Source organism: Mesoplodon mirus, assembly GCF_964341445.2.
Source record: "Mesoplodon mirus genome assembly, chromosome: 4".
Classification (NCBI taxonomy): domain Eukaryota; kingdom Metazoa; phylum Chordata; class Mammalia; order Artiodactyla; family Ziphiidae; genus Mesoplodon; species Mesoplodon mirus.
The window spans coordinates 70,055,614-70,076,235 of NC_138979.1; the positions used below are offsets into that span (position 1 = coordinate 70,055,614).

Sequence of the window (20,622 nt, forward strand, 5' to 3'; positions counted from 1 at the left end):
TGGTAAAAGTTAAAAAGCAAAACCAAAAAAATCTAAACTGCCACAGCCAAGAGGAGTTTAAAGAAACATGACTACTGAACATAATATTTGTGTTACCTTTCAACAGGAAAAGGATACTGGGGAAAAACCTAAGGAAGTCTGAAAAAGGTACGGACTTTATAAAGTTCACAAAAAATAAATACGCAATTCCCACTCCCCTGGGTGGAAGTACCACTGTAACATTTAGTGCGACTCTAAGAGCCATTAATTGAAGGCTGGTGGTGGCTCCTGGAGTCCCGCCACCCCTAAGGCCCCCGTGCGTTGATCACCTGGGGTCCGAAAGATACCATCCCCCAGTTTTTCCTGTCAGGTAGGGCGCCGGTGCACCTGCAGGGCTGCGGCACCGCTACTGCGGCAAACAGACGCGCATGCGTGCCCAAGGTCCGGTGCTGAGGGGGTTGCCGCGCAGGCGCAGACAAAGCCGGCGTATTTCTTGGTGCCGCCCCGGCAAAGGCCGCGTAGAGTGGAGCTGCTGCCGGAGATGCCTAACGGTGTGTTCTGAGGAGCGGCCAGCGGCGCGATGGAGCGGGCCAGGTCAGCTGTGTGGTGTCTTCCCTCAGAGGCAGCATGGGAAACATTTTTGTTTTCATGATATACCAGGCTTCCAGAACTAGAAGTATTTCAGTATTTATTGGGGATCTGGGCCCTCAAGTTCTTTGTCCGGAGGCCGGATAGGGCACCTTCTGGAGGCTTGGGGCTGGGCTGACCCTCCTCGGAGGTATTCTGTCCGCGTCTTGTCAGGTCTTGGTGCGTCTGCACCATCCTTTCGCGTCCCCTCAGACCCTCTCTAGGGTGGTCCTTTGTCCTTGAGGTCCAAGGCCGTGACCGCGGGTGGTGAGGGTACATCGCGGTGGCCACCGCGGTGTGTGAGGTGGGGGAGGGTACAAGGGGTGGGGTAAGTGGGGCCGCAGTACTGGCCAGGGGGCAGCAGGTGCTGTGTCCGCGGAGGCACTGGTGTGTGGCAGTAGTGGGAGGGGGTGGTTGGGGTGGCTCCCGTGGCACTGATATGAAGGGGGCGGCGGGGTGACCGCGGTAGCTGTGGCGGGGGTGATTGGAGGGGGCGGCGGAAGTGTGGAGGGGTGGCCTGTGTTGCCACGGTGTGTGGGGACGGCGGGGTGACACCGATGACGGGGGCCGCAGGGTGGCGGTGGGGCCGTGACAGGGCTGGGGGTCTCGCGGAGTGGCCCTCTGGGCAGTGGTAGAGGGGGTTGAGGGGGAGGGGCAGGGGTGGGGGTGGGCAGTTGGAGGCGGCCATTAATTTGAAGAAAAGAAAACGTTCAATTTTCTGTGACTAGTGGTGCTCTTAGAATTTGAATACTGTGGCGAAACTCCTACCCTGCGCCTCAACTGAAGGGGTGGCTGCAGAAATGTCTGGTCCTTATATACTTAAGTCCTTTATATTTCTCACATTTGTGGGTTTGGTGTAAGATGAGGGATGTGATGTCCACAGCCTGTTTAGTGCATCTTGCGGGGGGACCTGCCAGGTTCTGGGATGTGACGTGTAGGGGTGTTTCTCGTTCGCATAGGTTTTCCCTGCGTTTGGAATGAGAATTTCGAAGGCCAGCCCGGGAGTGCGCGGGGGCCGGTGTCGCGTCACTGCCATTGTGCAGCTCCACGAAGATGGCTGCTGCCGCAGCTGTATGGGTCTGCGCAGGCGCGAGGGGTGGGGGTGGGGGTGCTGCCCCTCCCCCCAGTGCCGCAGTGTGGGAGGGGCAGCTGTGCCACTTCTGCCTGGCAGGGGTGTCAGCCACACCCTCTGCAAAGCGACGCTCTAGGTAGAGGAGGCGGGCCTGGGTGGGTGGCTGCCGCGTCCTAATGCCGCAGTAGGGAAGGTGTGGGTTCAGGGTGCGCAGGCGCAGCAGTGACGACACCACTTCCCCCCTGCAATGGGGCATGCTGCGGGGGAAGGGGTTTGCGCAGTCTTTGCTGTGTGGGGCGGCCAGCCACCTCCTTCACCTGTGTGCCCAATCCCAGTTTTCTTCCCTACTGTGCTGCAGTGGGGGGAGGGGGAGGGGAGGAAGGAGACAGGTTTGCTCAGCCTCTGTCTGGCGTTCCACCATTTCCCTGAAGTGCCGCAGTGGAGTGGGGAAGGTGGGGATACAAGAGATTTATACAGGGGGCAGTTTGTACATTCTTTGCCTGCCTGGAATGGCAGGGCAGCCGCACTGTGCCCCTGGTTTTCTGTTACACTTAAGGGAGAGGCAGGGGCCTGGAGGGCAAGAGAGGTGAGGGCATTCCGGGATTTACTGTGCTACTTAAGACAGCCTCCATCACCGGTGCAGGAGCTTTTCCATTTTTGTAGATTCTCCCTAGGTTGTATTGTGAACAGTCTTAGTTGTTCGCCACATTCAGGTGGCTTCAGTATCCCTTTAGACAACTCCCGTTCCTATAACCTCTGATTTCAACTTTCCAGGTTATATAATTCCACAACTGCATCTCTTTTAAGTGTCTGTCGTATTTCTTAATCAATGGATATTCCATTGGTGATGTCATCTTTATAGATACTTTCCTTAAATCAGGGGGTCGCAGCTCCTCCAGGGCTCCTAGGAACTGAGGGCCGAGTTGTGCTTGCTCAAGGAGAACTGGAGAGAGAAGGTAGAATGGGTGTATGTGGGATTAGTGAATTCTTGCCCTTAATCGGATTTTTAAATTAATGGTTTCGTTCCATCATTTTTGAAGTTGGAGCTGCTGTGAATATTTGCTGAAAAAGGATAATTAACAAAGTAACTATTCCTGTATTACGTATTCCACTACTTTGACTTTTGAGGGGTTATTTTTAAGGACTTTCTTTGCAGGATTTTGATGTGCTTGCCTTTTTTTTTTTTTTTCTCGTGCATCATAAACAGTACGCCTGGTTGTGTGCTAAGTTAGAATGTAATTAAGGAAAATGTAAATTCAGAAGCCTGGGAAGCTTTGTTCTGGAATTATTTTCGAGTAGTTTGAAAAATAGCAGGAGTCTGGTATTTTGCGATACTTATGATTTGCACCTATTTTTTTTTCTGCTTGTAGGAAGATAGTGCTTCAAATATGAACTTCTGATCATTTGGCCCTTTGCAAGATGAGTGTGCATCATTCCTGGTCCGCCATTTTGTAGTCTTGCCCTCGGGCTCAGGACCTCAATATGGCGGACCCTGTGGAAAGAGCTGAAGTTTGAAGGTCTCTCTCCTGCCTTGTGAATATTTGGTATAGTACCACGGCTTTTTGAGAATGGGGAGGGAGTGTGAACGCTTTCTGAAGTTTAGAGCAAGGACACTTAGTCGAAGGACTGTGTGTTGTTTTCTAAAGCAAGGTACGTTGAGCAAGAGTTGTTGATGGTAAAGGCCGCATCCTTCACTAATAAAGGTTTGGCAGAGAAGTTTATTTTCTGGTTCCTGAATGCTGGGTGGCTCAGAATTCTTGATGATTCTATAGCGTTTTTTTTTGGAGGCACTGATCGTCTTATGTTTGTTGGAAGATCACAGACTGGGATTACCTCACATTATCTTAGTGGTTTTTATTTCTCATTCTTGAGGTCCTAGTCATTGAGTTTATAACTGAGGTTTTTTTGGGGAGAGGTGTAAGGTATCCTAAATATTTGATAGAATATTAGGCCGTTAGGAAAAATAGTGTGATCTCACACATTTTCTTTTCAGTGCATTTCCAGATTAGTATTTTTTTTTAATGAAAGTGATTTTGGAGCAAAAAATTAACATTATGTACATATAACAACATTTTATTTCCTTAAATGCTAATTTCCTGAAATGTTCACTTTTGATGAAATCCTATTTATGGATTTCTTTCTCATTAGGTACTTTAGGTGTTGTCACATTGCCTAATCAAAGGCCAAGGAGATTAGCAAAGTATATTCAGTACTTTTACCATTTAAAAATCTGATATGTGATTTTTTTAAAAAAATGGTCTTTTCTAATGCCTGATTAGAACATTGAAGTTTTTGAAGCAAGAAAACAATTTGGGGTTATTGGTAAGCTATTTTGTTTTGGTTACTTTGCATAATCTTAAACATGAATTCTAAAAGCACAGGTTCAGGGAATTATCTTTTGGGATGTGTCCTTTGAATTCTGCCTTTGAAATACTACATTGCATGACTTGTGTAAAATGCCTTTCTCTCCTTTCTGATTTGACATTTTAAAATTTCAATTTCATGAGTGGTTCCTGTAGTTTCTAATCTGGATGACCCAAGTAGATTTCATGTTCAGATCCCTTGAGCAGACATTTCGTGCGCTGTTCTGAAGATTATAATGTCAGTGGCTATGTTTCTTTTTTTTAAAACAGTTTTAAAATTTCTTATTTTGCAAATCCTAAGAAGCATTTGCACAAGAGTTTGCTTAGACATTTTGAAATTTAAATTTTATTCTTTATTCCACTATACAAAATGATCTATCATAGTAAAATATTTTTCAAACCATTTTTAGAACCAACGTTGTTATTTTTTCAGGGATATGTAGGTATGGGTAGTATGCCTGTATATAAATGTATCTCTGTAAGTGTATAGTTTTATATCTGTATGTGTGAATATATGTAGGAATACACAATTTTGCTTAATTTTTTGATAGTTTTTCTCCCAAGTTTTCTGACGTCAGGGATGCTAAAGGGAGAAAGTGGTTTTACGATAGATTTTGGCTATTGGTGGATAAAGATATTCTAAGATTTCAATTTTACTTTTTTTTCTTTTCAGTTTTATTGAGATATAAGTGACATACATCACTCTACCATGTTTTAATTAGATTTAATTAGGTTAATTAGAGGAGTTTAAAAACTCCATCATACTAAATAGAGTTCTAAATATAATCTTTATTTACTTATTTATTTGGTTGCCTTGGGTCTTAGTTGCAGCACATGGGATCTTCATTGCGGCATGCGGCATCTTTCATCACAGCGTTCAGGCTCTCTAGTTGTGGCGTGGGCTCAGTAGTTGTGGTGAACGGGCTTAGTTGCCCTGTGGCATGTGGGATCTTAGTTCCCTGACCAGGGATTGAACCCGCGTTCCCTTCATTGGAAGGCAAATTCTTAACCACTGGACCACCAGGGAAGTCCCTATAATCTTTAAAGAAATGGTTATTTCAAAAATTGATGAAATGTATGAAACAAATCCTCTTTCTGCTTCAGGGACCGTTTACATCTGAGACGGACCACAGAACAGCACGTACCAGAGGTAGAAGTCCAAGTCAAACGGAGAAGAACAGCCTCACTGAGCAACCAGGAGTGAGTACAGTCAGCGTTGAGAACCAATTTAGGGCATTTTCAAATTGGAACAAAGTATCCTGTGATCAGGGGCTTGAAATGAATTTAATTAATGAAGGAAGCTTGTGCATGTTATATTGATATAACAAAAAAGCAGTTAAATTATCCTTAACCATGCCATCCTAACTTAACTCAACTTTTGTTAAAATTTTAGTAATACGTATTTCCCTTTTTTCCATATATGTGTGGGTGAGTGATATCTTCATAAAATTCTACATCTTTCAACATATTTATATTAAAATTATTTCTGCTGTATTTATATTGTTACTGAGTCACTTTTTCTGTGCTTGAAAAATGTTCTGTGCTTTGAAGAGTTGTTAATTTATGTATTCATGCTTGCTCTGCAATATTTAGAATTTTATTTTTAGTACATTTATCCAGTTAAAAACTTGTATACATTTTTTCCCTTCATTTATTTAGGATATGCATATGTGTTTCTAGAAGGGACATTTCAATTAAAAATATATTAACATTTCTAATGACATGGTATATAATTGAGTCTACAGTTAATGTGCATTTTGTCATTACCACAAATCTTGACAGTATCTGTGGGTAACATCATTTTTCTTTCCTAAAGCTGTTATTTTTCAAAATTATAAGTATTAGTAATATATGAATATAATCTCTTCTTAAAACACATAATTTTGAGATAAAAAGTGAGTGCCTACTTCAGTATACCACTAGTCCATTCCCCTTCTCTCTCCAGATATAATCCTCAGGTACTTTGATCTCTATTGTTTCAAACCTTTTCCTGTGCATTCATGCGTACACACATGGGGTGAGGGGAGGCATCTTTGTGATTTGTTTGTTTACATACATGAGATTTATTCTGTAACAATGTGCCTTGGCGATCTTTCCATGTCGGTACATATAAAAATACCTTATTTTACAAATTGCAGAATATGGGTGTTGTAATAACAGTTACATTTATCATTAGCTTACTGTTGGATATTTAGGTTGTTTGCTTTTCTTAGTTATTACAATGAAGGTAAGAGCAGTCAGTCTGAAAATTAGTATTGCAGTTGTCCCTTGAATAACAAGGGAGTTGGGGTGCAACCCCTCACATAGGCAAAAATCCCCGTATATCTTTTGAGTTCTCCCGAATTTAACTGCTAATAGCCTGCTGTTGACCAGAAGCCTTACTGATAACATAAACAGTTGATTAACACATATTTTTATGTTAAATGTATATCTACATATATTTTATGCATTCATGACATACCTAACTTTTTCCTTTTTTGATATTTCTATCCTCTGTGGTTTGTCCGCAAGTTTTTTCAAATTGTCACAAATCTCCAAAAACTTTTCCAATATATTTATTGGAAAAAAACTCAACATATAAGTAGACCCACGCAATTCAAACCCATGTTCAAGGGTCAGCTGTAGTTATTAATATTTATTTGTATTTTATTTCACTTCTTCAAATATAAAGCTTTTTACAGAAATTATTGTAAAAAGTGGATAACGTTTTGCGTCTTATTTTTGTTATTTGTTCATTTTATATGTGGAAAAATTTCAGTATATTTGCACGTTTAAAATTATTGGTGAGGCGAAAGATTTCTCCATTTTCCCATGTTTATTTTACTTATTCTTCATAGTTCATTATTCTTTCCTTTGTTACATTTTCGTTTTGGAAATTACTTTGAAAAAGAATATTTAAGAATGAATATTTTATATAGTTTGTCCTTTATAATAGGCATTTGCCTATTTTCTTTTATATGGTAATGTCATTTTTCCCCTTCAGTCTCTTGTAACTTCAGTTTTTAAAAGTGCCGTTTTTTCCTTCCCAGAGTCTCTAGAAATATCTTGAGGTAGTTTAGAGATTGGTGGAGGTATGGGTGGAGGGGATTTCTTGGGGGAAGATATTTGTTAGTGGGTGAAGGTTCTATCATATTTGTTATATTTTATTAGAGACTTTATCCAGTGCAGCATCAATGTGGACCAGTATAACAGATTATCATATCCTAATCTTGTAAAATACTGCTTTAGGTGTCATTAGTTTGTCAGTATCTATGGAAATATTTTGTTGCTTTTGAAGAAGAAATAACTTCATTTTCCTGATGTCTGTTATGTATATTATGTAAAAATACTAGAGGGTGCTGCACTAGGGGAAGAATCTGAGGGGAGTTTTGAGTTAGGAAAATAGTATAATTTCCCCAGCCACCTTTATCCACTTTGTGAGTGGATTATAGGAACAGGTAAGCAGTATTGATATTCTCTAAGCCCAGCTTTAATCCTGAGTCATCTAGTTAGCATTAACTTTGGTGTGATCCCAGAGGCCCACCATGAATAACAAAGATACTGCTATCACTTGTTAAACTCACAGGATTAGAGGTTACCTCCTAGCAACCATGGACAAAGTTCAGCCTAATTATTTATTATATAACAGAATGTTAAAAATGTTACTTAAAAACTACAGAAAATAGCGGAAAACCTTTTATCACAGTCCCATTTTCAAATCCAGCTGCTGTTGAATATTTTCATATATATATATACTTATCAACAAGGGCAGAATTGGCTGGTGATTTTTTTTTTTTTTTTCGTGCTTGTATTATTAGCCAGCAACTGTGTAACCTCCTGCATTTCTTATCCTCAGGATCAGATTCACAGCCAGATGACTGATAGGTAGGAATATGTTGAGCATTTTTTTCCAGAATTCTCTGATGACTAATAGATGGTTGTTTACATAGTTTAAGAGCTTAAATAGCCTGGGCCCTGGAAGTTCTTTGTTTCAGGTAGTGACTTCTTGTCAGCATGAATGACAGCCTTAATGTCTCCCTGAAAATGCCTTAACAAATGCCCACCTCCCTCCTTGGGGGTTAAAGAATTGTTTCCAGATTGGAAAGTAAGTAATGGATATTATACTGATGGTACTTTCACAGGGCATTTTAAACAAAAAGAGCTCTTTTTTTTTTTTTTAAGTTCCTTGCTAGTATCCCCCAAGAGGGTAAGTATCCCTCAGTCCCAGTAACTCTGTGTGGAGTCTCCTGTTTTATACTTTCTTCATAAGGTAATGGCATGCTCTGACCCTAAATGAAGGATCTCCTTAAATGTAAGGGTCTCTGTGTTTTCTTTCACATTGTTATCTATATAGGAAAATGTCTTTTCATTTATGTGTATTGTGCTCTTGTCATAGGTGTCACCTGTATCCAAGGCGATCTCAGCAGCAGCAGCAAGTACCTGTGGTGGATTTCCAGGCGGAACTGAGACAGGCATTCTTAGCTGAGACACCAAGAGGTGGTTAAAGCAGTATTGGAACACCCAGGTAGCTGATTCCAAGAGAGCAAACAAAACAGGTTAGAGCTGATGCAGTCATGATCAAGAATAAAGAACTAATTAAAGGGTAGGGTGTTTGGAGGTCATTTAATTATTTGGGGTATGTCCAAGGAAATTTTTTTTTCTTAAAGGCTTCATACAAATAAACACATAGCAGAAAGTTTAAAAAAGTAAAAGCAGGATCTTAATGCTTTTACCCTGATACTTGTCATGTATTACTTTTCAGACATTGTATAGTCCTTGCTTTTTTAGGTAGTTTTTTTTTTTTTTTTTTTTTTTGCAGTACGCGGGCCTCTCACTGTTGTGGCCTCTCCCATTGCGGAGCAAAGGCTCCGGTCGCGCAGGCTCAGCGGCCATGGCTCACGGGCCTAGCCACTCTGCGGCATGTGGAATCTTCCCAGACTGGGGCACGAACCCGTGTCCCCTGCATCGGCAGGTGGACTCTCAACCACTGTGCCACCAGGGAAGCCCTAGGTAGTTTTATTCATATTTAACTTTTACTGATTTTCACCTTAACATGAAAAATATTTCATTATAAATAGCTGCTGAATATCCTGCTAATATGTTTTATAATTTCTTTTTGTGAGAGACTTCATTTTTTCTGCTGGTAGTTTGAAATAAAGCTTCAGTGAATTGCTTTGCATAAAACTTTAGATAGGATCATTTCCTTGGATATGCAGATGTAAAAATAAATTGAGTCAAGGAATTTGAAATTAAGGTACATTTTCTGAATTGTATTATGAATTATTATATTAGTCTATTGTAATGAAAAAATATAGTGCCAGTTTCATCTTCATTGTTTATGTTAATTGTATATAATTTGTTTCTATTGAATTATAAATACACATCACATCCATTAGCAAATGAGAAGCTAAGTATTTCCCATGCTTATTTACTAATTATTTTTTTGTTTTATCTTTTTCTTACCTTTTTTTACCAATGTGTTTGAATCAGCTGACAGTGTAATAAAGCTATAAATCTATGATTTTTCAATGTTAAGTAGATGTATTTACAGTGTGTCTTGTGTTCGTTGCTTAGATTTTTAGGAAAACACTATTAATTTTGATTTAATACTTTATTTTTCCTTTCCAGCTTTTTAAAAATTAAGATCTCAATCCAAAGGGTTTAATATATACCTTTTAGAAACTATGAGAGGAAAGGGGTTTATAGATGAGTTTTCTTCTAGATTTTCTTTATTTCTATTTTGAAATATGACCCCTCAACTCAAATTAATTAGGCCTGTTTATGGCCATCATTTCAAATTTTAAAGCAAAGGGAAAACCCTCCCCAGCTGAATCCTTTACCCAGCATTCTCCAGTAATTGATTGGATTTGATTGCAAGACAGTGGAATTGATTCCAGGGGATAGAATCTGATCATTGTCCTCAGCTGTTCCCCAGAGTAAGGGCATTTTTAAATGAGTAAGTGTGCATAATTGACTATTTTTAACCAAGAATTTTTTGGCTCCTCAGTGCAGTTTACATACTCTTGTAAGTGCCTGAGTAAAGTATTATTTAAACTATAAATTATGATCTGTAAGTAGGGCCATCCAATTTTCTGAGTTTCAAGTGCTCGTTTCATCTAAACAGTACTAGGTACTAGGATTGTTACAGAGCAGGAGTTGGTAAAGTATCTGGCCCATTTATTGCCTGTTTTTGTAAATTTATTGGCACACAGCCATGTCTGTTTATTTACGTATGGCCTGTGGCTGTTATTGGCAGTACAGTGGCAGATGTGGGAGTATTTGTGACAGATTGAATGGCAGGCAAAGCCTACAATATTTATTATCTTTCCCTTTAAAAGAAAAAGTTGGCTAATCTCTCTCTTAGAGAACCACTTTCAAAGATGAAAACACTAAGGTGGAGCCAGTAGGGGAGTGGTGATAATATACAGTGTGGTGAAGGGAAAGGGGTTGTAGAAGGAGAGTATATGAAGTAAATATTCCAGGGTAGAGAACCAGATGAATTTCTGGGATAAGGGTCAGGTCTAAGACTAGTGCTAAATTCTGCTATACATGTAAATGGGTAAAGGTGTTTTAACAATTGATATGTTTTCTTTTTCATTATAAAAATCTAAATCATGTGACTGATAGCCAAGAAAAATGGAAAGAAAACCACAGACTTTATAAACCCATGTTTCAACCGCAGCAGCATGAGGTTGAATTTTCTTTCATTTTGCCCTTTTGCTTTTCTTTTGAAAATGTAGTTAATTGTAATCATGCTTTTAAACTATTCCACTTATATGTATATCATTAATGTTCCTTCATTTTATTACATAGTCCTCACAATTATCATTTGTAATGAATAAATGATGGTCCGTTCATGATTTACTTTTCCTTTGTACTTGTGTTTTTTCCCCTAGTTTGCTATGCTGTTATGAATATTAGTTCTATATTTTTAAGATATATTTGGTATTTTTAATTTATTACGGTAAGGATCCAATTTTCGGCTTAGGGTATAAATACTAGTATGATTCTTAAATGTTTTGTTATGTTGCTTTCTAACAGCATCATAAGCAGTGTTGATTTGCCATCAAGAATACTTACTAGAGTGATAATTTCTTAGTACCACCTTTGTTGTCTTTTTTCCCCTTTGATAAATAAACAGTTTCAAAAAGGGAAACATTGTTTTCCTCTGGTTTAAATGGCATTGCTTTGTGGATTAGTAGTTTCCACTTATTTGTGTTTTCTCATGTTAGACTTTTTGCATTTTTTTTTTTTCTGTGAAGGGTCTGTTATTTAACCAGGAGAATGAACACTATTACCATTATTCTGTGACTTCTCATTTCCTACATGTTGCTTGGCCAAGTCTGACCATCATATCCTTTGATTTAAGGAAGCTTTATATATTTATGTAGTTTAATCATTTCAAACTCCACACTTTTCAAAAGTTTGATAACTTCCTCCTCTGAGGAATCCCAGGATGTTTTTGGTCAGGGACTCTGGGCCATTTATTTGCTTATGTGCACTTTCTTCAGGATATTTGCCGTAACTGCTAATTCCTTAATGCAGTGTGATATTGCTGCTCTTGTCTTCTTCCTCATAAAGCATTTTGTTCTCCTTTACTGTAGAGATACATTTGATCCTTCTACAAAGTGATAATATCTCCTTTCCCTTACAAGGGTTCATGATTATGGTGTGCTAAATTTAGGGACGAGAGATAATTGTTCCTAAATATCAAGTCCCTCTCATTAAGGGAAGCCTTTCTTAACCTCCCCAGTCAGTCAACCCCTATTCTGAGTGAAATGTATATCCTATTATGCAAATTATTTTATACATTTACATCCCCAGTTCTGAGGTCTCCAGTTCTTTAGTCCATGACTCAAATCACCAGATGCATTTTTATACTCGATAACTGGGTAACAAGATAGTGGGTATGGGAGGGGTTTGGAACCTCAAACAGGTTAGATGGACAGACACATGCCTGACTGGCCTTCCTTTTTTGTTCTTATCCACTATACCAGGAAATCTTGTTTGCATTTGTTGATCTCTTAATAGCTAAACTCTATGAACTAGGGCTGATGAGGTATGTGTTCACTGAAAGGCCAAGCGGGATAAAACATTTGAAACGGGTCGGATTGGGAAATCTCAACTCTAAAATCTGTTTGGCACTTGAAGGTAAAAGCCCTGTCTCTGAATTTTAAACTTTTACTGGAGAGGTGACTACAAATTCCCACCTTAAATGCACATTTGATAGTGGTTTCCATTATATTAATCTTTACATCTGAAATCTTTTGTGATTACATTTCTTTCCTTTAAATGAAGTTTTGAAAAGCTACATCCAGCTACATCTTTTTTTTTCCCCAATAATCACTGTGTTGTGGCTCATTGTCCGGTAGCATGTCTCCATTGTTGGTAAGGGAGTGAGCTGCAGTAGTAGTGTCCTGTTGAACGTTTAGCTGTTTTTATTCTTTGAGGGCACCAATGGCAGTGTAAAAAGTAATCTTACTATGAACTTTGACCATTATTTGAAAGTCCAAGACAGTTTACTTTTTAAAAACAGCTTTCTTGGTGTATAGTTCCTATACCATAGAATTTATCCAGTTATAAACAAGTGCTTTTTAGTAAATTTACACAATTTTGCAGTCACTGCCACACATACTCTTAGTATTTTCCATTACCCAAGTAAGATCCCTTTGTGCCCATTTAATTCATTCCCCATTTCCACCCCTAGTTCAGACAACCACTTAATTTACTTACTGTCTCCATGGGTTGATGAAGACCTTAAATCTTAGGTATGTTATCATAAAAATGGAAATTGCTACTGATTCAAACATACACCAAGTATTCCTGAATTTATAGTCTGCTTTATAGAGAATCCTGTCAGAATCAGAACATCTGAATTATAGGCGTTAATCTTCTCATGTGAATTTGGATTAGAAACTACATTTATTGGGGGGGAGGATTGACTTTCAGGAAAAGCTGCACAAAGGATGCATGGCAGTTTGCATGTGGAGAACAAAGCTTGGCAGATATTCTGAGTAATGATCAGTTTATTCTATTAGAAAACCTGATACCCTCCAAGTTCTCATAAAAATGTATTGAACTGCCATCAAATTTTGTTAATTATAGAGAAACATCCCCTCTGCATTTTACCATCCTTACTGAATTATTTATTTTATATCATGATCTCTTCTAATCTAGTGTTATAATTCCAAATGTATAATGGTATCCTCACCATTCTTTTACTTTATTGTTTTGATGTTGCCATAGTTCATAACCACTATTTAAATGATTTCATTTTCACATCCTAAAATAGATGATTTTAAATGTACTTAAGCAGTTTACTGTTTGCAAATTTTCTCTATTGAAAAAACAGTGGAGACAACAAGCTTACTGGAAATGTTTGCATTGTTAAAAGTACAATTATACCAGATTCTGTTCATGATACTGAGTTACTTTTATGCATAAATCCAAATTCCTATTCAAAAGGAACATAATTTGTGTGTTTCCTTTTAAATGAGTATAATTAGCAGTTTGAGATCCTTTACCAGTTTTGGCTAGGTTTGGTTCTCATACTTATTCAAAGCATTTTCTTAAGTATATTGGGGGAAATGAGAGTATTGTTCTAATGCTTGTTTCTTTGATTACTAAGAAAGTTGACCGAATATCCGTGTAAACATTTAGTAGTTGTATGTCCCCTTTTAACAAAGGACATCTTAGGCAGGTGTATGATAATATATTAGGTTCTTGGTGAAGGGAGATTTCCTAGCTTATTTTGAAGGGACTTTGGCTTGGGGAAAGGGAACACTGAGGTAGAAAACATTTAGGTGTTTCAGCCAAGGAGCAAAAGTTTAGACTAACTCAGATGGAGAAACTTAAGGATACCAAAATGTTGAAGTTGAGATGACTTGGTGTTAATTTGTGACCAGAGAATGAAACACTACCTTAAATAAGGATGGAAAGAGAAAATAATACATTTTGGGAATGGAAAATGAAACTAATTTTTGAAACATTTAAGAATTTCTGTGTAAAATTAAATTTAACCACCTGTTAACTCTGGGTGTGTACAATGTGGGAGTTAAGATGATGGAATAGTGATATTTGGTGTTTACTTGGTGGGTATGAGAGCATGAGGGGATATTTTTGAATGTCTCTTATAGTGCTTTTCATGCAAAATTGTCTACCTGTTTTAAAACATGGTAGATTGCAGTGCAGCTAGATCATGCTTTCCTCTGCAGGCTCCATCTACTATTCGAAGCTTCCGCCCCAGCTTGCATTGTTTGTAGGAGAACGTGCGTCATACCTTTATCTGTAGCCTTCCCTTAGGTCTTAAGGATCCTGAAACTTTCCTGTGGACATTGGATTTGGTGGAACAGCAATCATGGTAAGATGTATATTAGGGCAGAGGGGTGAGAAGCTAATGTAAATGCCCAATATAATAGATTTCCAGAGTGTGAGGTGTTTGGGGGTTCTTAATATGGAATTAATCTATAGAGATAACACTTCATTTCATGGAATAACAGCTGGTGAAGACCTATGTCTGTTGTCCTGTCACAGTGGTATAATGGTTTGGGAAACATCTTAAGAGGAATCTTGCATTGTGAGGAAATACAGAAGAGAGTTTTTGGTCATAATTACAGTGGTAAGGGACCGTCCTGCAGATGAGGGACTCTGAGGTCAGATTTCAATAGATAAAAAGACTAATTTATAAATGGAGGGTCCAGCAAAACCACAGCCAAGGGAAAGGCCTTGGCGGAATCAGCAGGGAAAGAAAAATAGAGGGGTTTGGGGCTTTGAGGCTTGATTGGTACAAAGGAAGGCTGTCTGTAGAGAGAAATACAGCATCCTAACCCATTTTGTGTTTCTGTTTAAGTTTAGCTAATCAAGAACATGTATTCTTAACTGGAAAGATATCCAAAGGGACTGAAAATTAGTTTTTGAGGAATGGGAAGAATGTTAGATTTGACAGTGGTTTGTAGTCTTCCAAAGGGCCACAGTATGTAAATAGATACAGTATTTCTGCATATTAAAGTTTCATTGGAGTGGGCAATTAGGATGAAAATCTTTTAAAAAGGTGCCTTAGCGGGACAAAAAATGAAAGAAAAAGTTTGAGGAACACTGATCAAAGTTCTGAATGATATGGGTTGTGGGGTGTGGTGGAACTAGGACAGAGACCTTTAAAAGGGAACTGAAAAATGATACATCATATTTGCATTGGGTCGATGGGAGTTGCAAACTCTTTGATGGAGATAGGAGTTTCCCACCATTTGGCTAGGTGTCTAGAGGAAAACAAATAGCCAACAGCGTAAAGTATTCCGTATGAGGGTGGAGCTTGGGATTAGAATTGGGGAAAGGACAGGGATTAAAACGATGGAATACTAGAAGGGAGAACTGGGTTTGGGAGTCTCTATTGGGGAGGAAATATATTTAGGGTACTGGAAAACTGCATAGGGAGGGATTCTGAGAAGCAGAGGGTTCCATAGGGGAGTATAAATGGCCCTGGGTCCAAATTTGGTCTAGTATCTTAAAGGTATGGAGAAAAGAAATGGAAGCATGATATTTTTGTTAAGGAAGCCAGGTTTGGATTGGTATGGGAGTGGGGAAGAAACAGGAAAGGGTTAGAAAGTAGCTGCAGACAAGCTGATGACTAACTCTTCTCTTACTCCTTCCAGACTGTGGGAAAGAGCAGCAAGATGCTGCAGCACATTGACTATAGGATGAGATGTATCTTGCAAGATGGCCGGATCTTCATTGGCACCTTTAAGGCCTTTGACAAGCATATGAACTTGATCCTCTGTGATTGTGATGAGTTCAGGAAGATCAAGTAAGGCCATTTGGGTTTGGGCAGTGGGATACTGAGGGAGAGTCTGAACAGTAGTGAGGGTAACTGAAGGAGGTAGGGAAAAGGCAGGACTGGTCTCTTGTCTAATGTCCTGGCCTCATCTCTGAATTGGATGAATCTCCTAGTATTAAGAGTCAGCTGTATCCACACTACTGTTTTAATTTTGGAAATACAATTATGAACTAAACTGGGAATAAGACTGTATGTTATAATCAAAATAACAAGTTATATTTTATTTAGAAAATTGAGAAATGATCAGTAACATTAATCTGCAACATTCCTTCAGATTGAGGGAATCTTAAGAATAACAATTACTCTTCATGGTTGAGGAGTTGAGATGTGAATAGAATAATGCAGGCTGTGTCTAGCAATTGTTCGGCCAGCCTCTTTGCATGCCCCTTGTTTTGTCTGAATCCTCATGGTCAGTGTTGGTTTGGTCTCAATCCCTAATCTTGCTTATTTATCTTTGTGATTTGCCCATGCTGTTTCTTCAGAAATAACCTCTGTGTGTTTGTGCCTTACCATAGGAGGTCACCCTCTTTGCACCTGTGATTGGGGAGCTTCCTTTAACGATAAGAGCATGCCACTTGCTAGATCGCAGGGACATTCTACTTCCATTCAGTTGACTTTTCATTCAGAGTATTTGGGTCAGTGCTTGTAATATCTTCAGATGTTCAAGATGGCTTTGTTTCAGGCTCCTGGCATAATTTACAAGGCATCACCCTTGACCATTGGCTTTATTTCTTCTGTTTCCACAGTTAATGATATACTGTCCAAAAATTTATTTTGACCACTTCATTTAGGGATTTCAGATATGAAGAGAAAGGTGATGATGACCTTTGCCTGCCTGCTATAAGTCTGTTCTTCTCAAATCTGAATAGAATTAGTAACATATTCCTGTCCTTCCCTTTTTATTCATTCTTACTCGTCTTCCTGCATACAAAGTTGGATCATTTCAGAAATTCTAGGATGGTGAATGCTTCAATGTTACTTTTTTGTTTAAATAATTTGCCTTTTTACTGAAAAGAATTTTTAAAAATACTTACAATGTTGATGAATACTAAAGACATTTGATGAATGCTTGAGGTATATTCTTAATTTGTTTCACTCTTCAGTAAGTTACAGGGATAATCTCACCTAAATAATGCATTACCTATATAGTATGTGATATAAGCCTCATGCATGTATGATTTTTGCTGGTGACAGATGAAGAAATTAGAATCACAGAGGTTAGAAAAAAGTTTTCAAAAAAATTTCCCATGGTTATATAGTATGTGGTAAGTCCAGGAATAAACAGGAGTCTGTTATTAAAAACTTTTTGGTATGCCGTCATCGCCTCTTGCTGTTCCCATCCCTTATTTCAGTTGTCTGTCGTCAGTATTTACTTATTTAGTTAAAAAATGATTGAAATCCCATCTTAACGTGAAAACTTGAGGTTTCAGTTTTGCCTGTCTTTAAAGTCTTAGCCAGTGGCGATCATTTTATAATGTGTAGAAATATTGAATTACTGTGTTGTGCATCAGAAACTAACATAGTGTTGTAGGTCAATTATACTTCAAGAACAAACTCATAGAAAAAGAGATCAGATTTGTGGCTACCAGAGGCAGGGGATGGGGGAGGGTGAGTTGGATGAAAGTGGTCAAAAGGTACAAACTTCCAGTTTTAAGATAATTAGGTACAAGGAATGTAATTAATGTACAACATGATGAATATGATTAACACTGCTGTATGTTATATATGAAAGTTGTTATGAGAGTAAATCCTAAGAATTTTCATCACAAGGAAAAACATTTTTTTCTTTTATATCTATAAGACGTGTTAGATATCCACTAAACGTACTGTGGTAATCATTTCATGAAGTATGTAAGTCATTATGCTGTACACCTTAAACTTACACAGTGCTGTATGTCAATTATATCTCAGTAAAACTGAAAGAAAAAAGTAAAATTCCAAGTTTTGCAATCAGTACTATTAGAAAAACAATCCTAGCTACGTTATTTGCATCTGTGTTTCACAAAGAAGAAATTAGTTTTGCTGTAGTATAACATTGAGGGAACATTCTGGAAGATTGAAGTGTAAAAGGAAAAGAGCCATTCACCCTTATATATCAGTTGAGTCTAGTTTTGTTTGTCGTAACTCATTAACTGTTTGAGCGTGAGCATCTGAGCATTAATTATTGTCTTCATTGATACTTATCTATAAAAATGTTAGTGACCCATAACTTATCATACTAAAATTTTCTTCTGATTTACAGGCCAAAGAATGCTAAGCAGCCAGAGCGTGAAGAAAAGCGGGTTTTGGGTCTGGTGTTGCTGCGTGGGGAGAACTTGGTTTCCATGACTGTGGAGGGACCACCCCCCAAAGATGTAAGGAAGATGTAGGACAGGACAGAACATTAATGTGGAAGCACATCACATTATTTGAAATATTTGCTAAATCAGGGTACAGCAGAGGCACAGTATAGTGTGCCTTTGTCAAGTAAAACGTGCCTGGCACTTGATGTAAGTTCTTGCTTGTCTATACTGGGAGATTAAGGGTTTTCTGATGGGTTAGTCTACCTGCTGGCTGCAACCTAGATAAGGGTAGGAGTTGGTGATTTATTTCCTCTTGGAAGGGTCATGAAAATATATGGACTCACAATTTGACAAATGTACAATTTAATCTGTAGGATGCCTTCCATGATGCTATTTTGAATACAGAACTAATGAGATAGGTGATAATGGGAAAATGGTGGGAAAGGGGTAGTTTTTTAGGAATAAGATTATTGATAACTTTCATAAATCATTTGATTTCAAGCTATTATTTTTTTGTTTCAGACTGGCATTGCTCGGGTACCACTTGCTGGAGCTGCAGGAGGCCCTGGGGTTGGTAGGGCAGCTGGCAGAGGTGTTCCAGCTGGTGTTCCAATTCCCCAGGCTCCTGCTGGATTAGCAGGCCCTGTCCGAGGGGTTGGGGGGCCATCCCAACAGGTGAGCAACCACAGGTTTTTATATTATTGGGAGAAAGTGCCTAGAACCTGAGGCTGAGGAAATTGAAAAATCTGAGCGTGCATACTATACTATGTAAGCAGCGTATGCTGTAGAGGGAAGAGAGGTACAGATGTACATTAGGAAGACAGTAGATTAAAGCCACCATGATAACAGTAACTCACCACTGTTGGTGAGTGAAGAGGAATATGGATGGATAAACCGGAGTTGAGAAAATGCAAAAGGGCTGATTAGGTTAAAAGGGGGCATGTTCAGTTTAAAGGAGAATGTGATAGTGTGCCAAGATTTTTTTAAATGAGAGTAACAGGAGAAGTGCAGAATTGCCTTAATTTTTTGTTTAATAGTCCGTGATCAACTGCTTATTTTCTGTATTTGAATGATGCAAGGAAGTGCCTTACCTTTACTGTCTTTCTAACCATTCCTTCTCAGGTAATGACCCCACAGGGAAGAGGCACTGTCGCAGCTGCTGCAGTTGCTGCTACTGCGAGCATTGCTGGAGCCCCAACTCAGTATCCACCAGGGCGTGGGACTGCACCTACACCTGTTGGTCGAGCAACTCCACCTCCAGGTAAGGAATTGATGGACAAGAACTAAAAGAATTTGATTCTTAGATATAGGTGTGGATCTGTGAAAAAATTGTATCATCTTGAGGAGTGATGATGAAAAATAAGAAGATACTGAATTAAGGCCCAGCCTAACTACCTAACTAGGAAGTTGGAATATGTTTTCCACTTTTGGACACTGATTTTAAATGAAAGGCTATGGACTCTTTTGAGTTGGGATGGCCAGCATGGCAGTGGTCAAGGAGAAATTGTTTAACTCTACTTAGTACCAGGCTTATTTCTTTAAATATTATCTTGTGTTTAATGCTCCCATCTTAGCTGATTTATGAGGCCTTTATTTCTGCCATTTTTCATTCTAGGAATTATGGCTCCTCCACCTGGTATGAGACCACCCATGGGCCCACCAATTGGGCTTCCTCCTACTCGAGGGACGCCAATAGGCATGCCCCCTCCAGGAATGAGACCCCCTCCACCAGGAATAAGAGGTTAGTGGGTATACATATTCTCAGTGGTGCTATCCAGGCCCCTGAATATTTATGTTTTTCTGTTATTTTATGATCTCATGGAATTTTGCTTTTTCTTTTCAAGGTCCACCTCCCCCAGGAATGCGTCCACCAAGACCCTAGGATACTATTGATCCTTCTTAGTCACTTTTTTTTCCTGCAATGTGTCTTGTGAAATGTGTGGAGTGTTTGTGAGCTTTTGTCTCCTCTGCTGCATTAATATTAGCTAATAAATGCATAAATTAAACTGTGAGGTACTGTTGTACATTTTTTTGCCTTTTGTTTTTATTTTTGAGGTCAGGGTGAAGACTGGGATTTTTCTGGTCTTGAAGTTATTTTGGATTAGGTAAATCCTGTTAACCAACTCATTTAAATAATTTTCTCTTTAATTCTTATGATAAAATGGTCATGATACTTTTTTCAGCTTCATAACTTTGACTTTGTGTACTGACTGGTGTCAGGTAATAACCTTTACACGTAAGGAAACTTGACCCAGGGGGTTAAGTGGTTCATGTAAGATTGACACATAGCCCTCTCTACTATGCCATACATACTTGAAGGAAAGTAGGGATGTGAAGAAAGGCCTTGTAAGGCCATCTGTGGAAGGAAACTGGTGTTGAATTAGACTTTGTTCATTCAATCAAAGCATTTGGAATAGGAGGGTACTCCTTTTGCTTGAAAGTTTACCTCCGTTGATGAGCTTTTTACAGTGCCCTGTGCCTGTGCGGTCA

The 20,622-nt window shown here is 38.9% G+C and overlaps 2 protein-coding genes across 3 annotated transcripts; both read left to right on the forward strand.

The window, feature by feature from the left end:
• Window positions 1-475: 475 nt before the first annotated feature.
• SNURF (SNRPN upstream open reading frame) lies at window positions 476-14,343 on the forward strand. 2 transcript variants are annotated; one of them, XM_082618098.1, is made up of 4 exons: window positions 476-573; window positions 5,146-5,241; window positions 8,417-8,545; window positions 14,235-14,343. In XM_082618098.1, the coding sequence occupies exons 1-3, from the start codon at window positions 560-562 to the stop codon at window positions 8,523-8,525; spliced, it is 219 nt and encodes a 72-aa protein (XP_082474224.1). In that variant the 5' UTR covers window positions 476-559; the 3' UTR covers window positions 8,526-8,545; window positions 14,235-14,343. The 2 variants fall into 2 exon arrangements, with proteins under 2 accessions (XP_082474224.1, XP_082474223.1); XM_082618097.1 differs by lacking the exon at window positions 14,235-14,343 and having other exon boundaries at window positions 8,417-14,228.
• Window positions 14,250-20,138, forward strand: SNRPN (small nuclear ribonucleoprotein polypeptide N). The gene is made up of 7 exons (XM_082618096.1): window positions 14,250-14,380; window positions 15,669-15,820; window positions 18,093-18,204; window positions 18,655-18,807; window positions 19,255-19,393; window positions 19,748-19,873; window positions 19,977-20,138. Exons 1-7 carry the CDS (start codon window positions 14,378-14,380, stop codon window positions 20,012-20,014), a joined length of 723 nt encoding a protein of 240 aa, XP_082474222.1. The 5' UTR covers window positions 14,250-14,377; the 3' UTR covers window positions 20,015-20,138.
• Window positions 20,139-20,622: the final 484 nt, after the last annotated feature.